Genomic DNA, 6894 nt, shown 5'->3' with positions numbered 1-6894 from the left:
TTGTTCAGTGTATATATATATATATATATATATATATATATATATATAGATAGATAGATATAGGTCTATTCTTTATAAGCACAGTAGCTTATACATGATGCTCTAATGTTCACTTACCTCTTGTTTAAAAACAGGTTGCGTTCAAAGCCTCCCTCACAATACTAACATTTATACTGAATTAGTAAACAAACCAGAATAAATCTTTGGTAACACTTTATTTTGATAATCCACTTTAGGCATTCTACTACCTATAAGTAACTTTGCAACTACATGTCAACTAGCAGTCAGAGTATTAGTAGACTGTCTGCTTAATATCTACTAACACTTTGTTTTTATGGTCGCTTAACAGACGCTCTACTGACTATAAGTTACTTTGCAAGTATGGTAACTTATTCTACTAACCTTAAACTAACAGTCTACAAATGCTCTAATGAGAGTTAGTTGACATGTAGTTGCAAAGTTACTTACAGTTAGTAGAATGTCTAAAGTGGACAATTGAAATAAAGTGTAACCAAATCTTTTTGTTGAACAAAACCAAAAGATTTGAGTCTGGCGTTAAGACTCTAGTCTCTCGATTGCCAACGACTCGGAAATGGTTCTTTTTGGGGTCGACTCCCAGCCTGTTAACTTACAATTTATTTACTTGAGTACGATCTCTTTGTACAACGCTTACCACGAAACAACAAACAAACAAGAAAACAAATAAATATTTGTGGAATATTTCGCGTAACTACCAACGATTCACCTCAACTTTCCAAAATGAATCGCCAGGGCGTGACGATAGAATTCAGTTAATCACTTTCTTTTGGACTCAGCATCTCATAATGCCGTTGAAAACGCAAATACAACTTTAATTCTCTTTAGTTTCTATTTTGCTTTAGCTGGCATCTACAAGCTTTTTACGCACAGCATTCGATAGTCGCGTATCCGCAAAAGCGTGCTTTTCGTACGGTGGCTGAGACCCGGAGATATTGGAGACCCGAGAGAGCTCAACATGCTGCAAATGAAAAAACACATGCAAATAGAAAAAACACCTGCAAATATGATGTATTGATTAACCGTGAGCTCATCGAAAATCGATTCAAATATGTGACGATTCAAATCGGTTGAGATGCCAAACAAATCGCGATACAATTGGAGTAGGAGTTTATATGAATGTATCTTTGAGGGGAACTGACTATCTTTAGAAAAGTTTAGGTGGTATTTTCTTTTCATCTTGCCTCTGAACAATGCATATTAAAGGAGTGTTCATAAGAGAAGCTCTGCTTTGTTTACAGCGGTAACCCAGGAAACACTGTATCATTGCTGTTCATAAGCGCCACCTGCTGTCAGAGGGTGAATCTGCGTCTCATTCAGCTCATCTGCCGTTTCATTCAGATATGTTTTATGTAGTATAGTTTCACAAAACTAAAGTCAGACCATTCTGTTTTTGCTTCAAATTTCAAAATTATACAGTCTAATTTAGATTAAAAACTACTCATGCTGCATGTATACTGCATCTTTGTTTGGATCATGATTAAAATCCAGTTGTTGCCTCTAATTCTAAATGGAAAGAGCACAGACAAAGCCTTAGTTTGTTCATATTAAGATATTTCTTTTATTTGTGTAACTTGTTTGATTTGAGGTTTGTTTTAAAATTTCAATTTAGTTTTGTTATATTTCAATTTCAAAAAGAAACGTGCAGCAATAGTTTAATAAAACGACACCTTTTCATTTTGTAAAAAAAACATAGTGAGAAAATCGAATCGTGAAATCAAAATCGTGAATCGAATCGAATCATGAGTTGAGTGAATCGTTACATCCCTACCTGCAAATTAAGAAAACATCTTCATCAATTCGACAACACACGCGCTACAAATTCTCACAACACAACCAAATACAGAAACGCGATGCAAATACTCACAAATGCAGAAACTCTCTGCAAGTCCTGACAAGACAACCAAATACAGAAACACGCTGCAAATACAGAAACGCGCAAGTATACAGACCACAACAAGCAAGATTCTACATGTGCGAACTGTTTTTGTTTGTGTTGTGAGAATTTGCAGCGCGTTTCTGTATTTGTTTGTGTTTGTGAGAATTTGCAGCGCATATTTCCTTTTGTGTGCTGGGAATATTGCATTGCAAATATTTCTGTTGTCTTGGTATTTGTGAGTATAAATACAATTTAATTAAAATGTATTCAAATAATGTGTTTGCAGCTGGATAAGTCATTAGTGCCTTAGATGTCAGGCCAACAGTCCATTCACTGATGACATGTTACACACAAAATGGCAAAACTGGCTGTTTGGTCATTTGTACATTTTTAAAGGAGGCGGCAAAAGAATGTGCAGCACATCGGACAAATGTACAGCAAAAGAAATGGTTTTTGATCAAGCTTTGTACCATTTTGGTCCTTACTAGCAGTTGACATCACTGAACATATATAAGGGTTTGTACAGGTAGATAATGATAGTGACAAACCCTCACTGTTTGTTTTGCTGTTTTTACATATTAAAACCACATTAAAATGGGGATGAAATTGATTAACGACTGATATATTCATCTCAGCGGCCCTTTCACATATTTTATTTCTTTTTTTCACTCTAGTTTCTTGACTGCCTTCCTCTTAAGTTTCTTTTGGAGGAGCAGAAGGTCAATATACAGACAGTGATCCACAACACTTGATGCACAGAGAAGACCACCATGTAAAGCACCAGAGTAACCAGCGGAGAAAACATCTTGCCCTGAGATGAAACACAAGAAAATACATTTATAAGTTCACCAGGCAAAACATGCAACTGTCTATAATATGCCACTTAAATATCCAATATTATTAAAAGGCTTTCTGGAATATTTCTGATAATTCTGACTGATCGATCACAGCATTTAGCTGTCAAATATTTCTTAATAATCCAAGAAATCGACTTCCTTCATTGCTGTGCTCGTGTAATGTCTTCTTGCCACTCAAACTCAGAGTATTACCTGACAGGTAGAGGTTCTTGACAGGAGTGTTGCACCTGGTCATGGCAATGTTCAGAGGCTGGTATCTCTCCAGACTGTGCTCTGCAGACAGCATGGACCCATATGTGGCCCCCAGCCCATGCATGTTAATGGGAGTGACTGCATGTAGCATCACCAGCTACAAAAGAAAATAAATTCAGATCATTTATTAAATCGTTTCAGCCTTTTCAACTTTATTACAGTTCAGTTATTAAGCAGCACTCAAATATGATGCACGACAAATTTACCTTCTCTTTCAGCTTGGGGAAGTGGACACAAGCCCAATCAAAGAGATGATTAGCAAATCTCATCTTGTATTTCTCATATTCTTGTCCTCTTTCAGTCTCACTGACGTTGTTCCACTGTCCAAACCACCTTGGATTGACCATAGTGTGGATCACCATACGTGACTGTCCTAAAAGTGCAAATAGATACACACAAATTATTTTGAGTTGTTGTCCTGACTGTATAAAACTTTGAAGAATAGAGCAAAGGTCATATAAGAAACCTGGGAAACGGGCGCGCGAGGTGGGATCCTTTGCAGAGGGGAAGGAGATATACATCATGGGGATGTTATCAGGTGCGTCCTCCTTGTCTGAAGCAAAGTACTCTTCCATGCTAAACATTATATACACATAATATGCTTTATTCTCATCACTGTTAACACAAGTACTTTAACAGCATTGAAGAGTGAATGATGGACTTGTGCACCTACATTTCATCCATGTTGTTGCTCTTATAGAGTCGCATGTTGGTTGAAGAGATGCCCAGTTCTTCTTTAGTGGCATCAAAGCCTGCAAACACCTGGAAAAATCCTTTGCCTGGTTTCAAAGTATGAAGATAGTCCTTGACTTCTGTAAAGGGCAAGAGATTAATGTGTTACTACACACCATCATATGACCATTGATGGGCTTTTGAGTTCATAACTTTGTTCATAGTATCGCATATATTGAAGATGTTCACTTGCTTACCCGGATTTGCCTGAATCTCTGGAGGCAGAAGCTTCTTGAAGGTGGTGAACATGCCAACATTTGAAATGATCACAGGAGCCCGAACTTCAACATCTTCACCCCCTGTCTTCACAGCCACTCCTGGTCAGACAAAAAACAATGCATTTTGAGAATGCAAATATGTAATGTAGAACCCATTTTGGGTTCCAGTGAGGCTGTTGAACATCCATTGTTGTCTCACGATCAGATCACAAACTCACCGTACGCATTTTGCTTTTTATCAACTAGAATGCTGGACACAGGAGCATTGACAAGGACTTTTCCTCCATGCCTCTCCAAAACCTGGATGATGTGGTATGGGATCTCGCTAGCACCACCCTTAGGATAGTATACGCCACGCTTGGAGTGGTGCAGGAAGAGGGCGTCAATCATGCAGCTGTTGTTTTTGGGTGGAACACCTTCAGGAGGAAAACAGTGTTTCTAGTTGAAACTTCTCCAAAACATTTTTATAAAATAGCTCAATGCAAAATAAGTTGGGAATAGACTAGAGATTTCTTCTCTCACCATAAAATATTTGAGAAAACACAGTGAGGAGGTCTTGGTTGCTAGTGAAAGACTTGACCACGTCTGTTGTACTGGTGCGGGAGTATCTGAAAATTGGGGAGATCAAGTCCGCGACTCCACTCCACAGTATGAAGCGAGCAAACCAGAGTGGGACCATCTTCAACATACACAGCAGATGGATCTTCTTGGAACAGATCTATTAGGAAAGTATGGAGACATTTATATATAATTCATAGGGCATTTAAAGGCCATACTCTGCAAAGTCTGGTATTTACAAAAACTTCAACAAAATCATAAATACCTTCATGATTTTGAAGAGCTCCTCTACTGCCTTGGTATCATTGGGAAACTGCTTCTTAAGATGAGCCTCCATCTGCTTCTTGCCACTGTAGATAGTGTATTCTTTACATTGTTTGCCTTTACCAATAACAACCGTGTCCACATGGAAACCCTGCTCAGCAAAATGCACCTGGCCATCAGTGATCAGATCCAGCGCAACTTTCAGGAAGCCGTTTTCATGAAGTTGTCCAATATAATGGAAGCCTTTAAGACAAAAATACATCATGCAATTATTAAAATGCATTCAGCATTTCATCAAGCAATCATTTATACAGCTCCATGAACATTGCTGAGGTTATCTTACCACAGTCAAACTCAAAGCCTTTTTCAGTGAAGGTCTTACACAGGCCTCCTGCCTGCTTGTCTTGCTCCAACACCAGGACTTTCCTTCCTAGTTTGGCTAAAACTGCCGCTGCTGTCAAACCACCGATACCGCTGCCAATCACAATAACGTCCAGATTTCTGGGCACCTCAAACTCATAAAATACTGTAGGGTAAGAAATGGAGAATTAGTCAGTATTATACATGTTTGCATTCAAGTTGTTTTACAATTCAGTCTCTCTGATCTAAAGCTTGCTTACCTTTTCGAAGCACTCTGTTCTTTTTCTTTTCATCTGTAGCTAGTGGGCCTGGAAGGCTTATGGTCTCCTTGCACAGTCCACTTCTCCTGCCAAACAGGTACCAGTATGTGCCACGAGCCCAGTCCACAAGCCATTCAGAGAAGAGCAGAAACCACCTCATTTTTAGTTGCTGGAAAAAGAAGAGCAGTTGAAGAGCAGCTGCTGTTTTAGTTGGAGTGTCTTCTGGAAGATTTGACCTCTGTAAGGTGAAGGAAGCTCATCTGGCTCTTTTTAAAGCAAGGAGTCTATTTATTGGTCTAAATTGTGGGTGGAGAGAATAAACATGTTTTATCAACATCGGTGTACCTTGATTCAATCAGATTCACAGACTGATTGTTTTGCATTTAGTTGCTTGTCATGGTATTGCATAAAATGAAGGTCAGTGTGGGAAGGTTTTTTGTTTTTTTTTATCTTTTAGATAAATCACCTTGATTGTTTGTATTGATTAAAGAAATGTTTTACTCCGCATCAGCTTCAAACCCATGCACTTTCTCTTCAATATCACTTCATCTGTACTTTGTTCAGATATTTTAAGTTGTAGATGAATAGTTTTGCAAAGGCTGCAGAATTGAAAGATGCCCCAGTACCAAACAATTGGGAAATCGAATCAATGTTTTTAGGACAATGTCCAAACTAGTCCACATAATGACACTCAATCATCAGCACAGGTGGTCTTTGAGAAGCAGGAATATATGAGAGTTTTAGAGTATTGAAGATATTAATGAGTTGTAGTATCAGAAACTCTGTGACCGAGAGGCTTTTTGGTAATTTCAGTGGTGATTTTTTCCCCCTCAATGCAATGCCTATGCACCACAACTGCTTCTTTAAAACTCTTGGATGATCTTCCAATTAAAGGTTGGAATACACTACACAACTCTGAACACATTTTAAAACACTACACATCATACACGTTGATGTTGTAAATGGTTGCATTTTTTTTTACTAAGCTGCTAACAGCACTGGTTAATTGTGTGAGTGGGGTGTTAACTCACTGGGGCATTTGAGAATTGCAGTCTTTCATTCATTCGAGTGAGCATGCTTTACTCCCCTACAAAGGCAAAACATTTTTAAAGGGGTCATATGATGTTGCTAAAAAGAACATTATTTTGTGTATTTGGTGTAATGAAATGTGTTTATGCGGTTTATGGTTAAAAAAACACATTATTTTCCACATACTGTACATTATTGTTTCTCCTCTATGCCCCGCCTTTCTGAAACGTGGCGATTTTTACAAAGCTCATCGGTCTGAAAAACGAGGTGTGCTCTGATTGGCCAGCTGTCCAGTGCGTTGTGATTGGCCGAATACCTCAAGCGTGTGATGGAAATGTTACGCCCCTTGCCATATTGTGATGCCTTGTCCCGGCCGAAGCGACGAGAGACAAAAACATTAAAAACCATTATAAACGAGGCATTTGTTGCATCCAGTGGGGACATAATTA

The 6894-nt window shown here is 38.5% G+C and overlaps 1 protein-coding gene across 1 annotated transcript; it reads right to left on the bottom strand.

Moving 5' to 3' along the window:
* Positions 1-2554: 2554 nt before the first annotated feature.
* LOC107676091 (putative all-trans-retinol 13,14-reductase) lies at positions 2555-5576 on the bottom strand. Its single transcript, XM_016470613.1, has 11 exons — positions 5417-5576; positions 5140-5322; positions 4798-5039; positions 4497-4692; positions 4193-4390; positions 3954-4073; positions 3698-3836; positions 3491-3600; positions 3231-3397; positions 2965-3121; positions 2555-2726 (listed from the first exon to the last, which is right to left on the bottom strand). Exons 1-11 carry the CDS (start codon positions 5574-5576, stop codon positions 2581-2583), a joined length of 1818 nt encoding a protein of 605 aa, XP_016326099.1. The 3' UTR covers positions 2555-2580.
* Positions 5577-6894: the final 1318 nt, after the last annotated feature.

The sequence above is a fragment of the Sinocyclocheilus anshuiensis genome, unplaced genomic scaffold (genome assembly GCF_001515605.1).
Source record: "Sinocyclocheilus anshuiensis isolate Anshui unplaced genomic scaffold, SAMN03320099.WGS_v1.1 scaffold1932, whole genome shotgun sequence".
Lineage (NCBI taxonomy): Eukaryota > Metazoa > Chordata > Actinopteri > Cypriniformes > Cyprinidae > Sinocyclocheilus > Sinocyclocheilus anshuiensis.
This window is presented reverse-complemented; position numbering and strand designations above follow the sequence as displayed.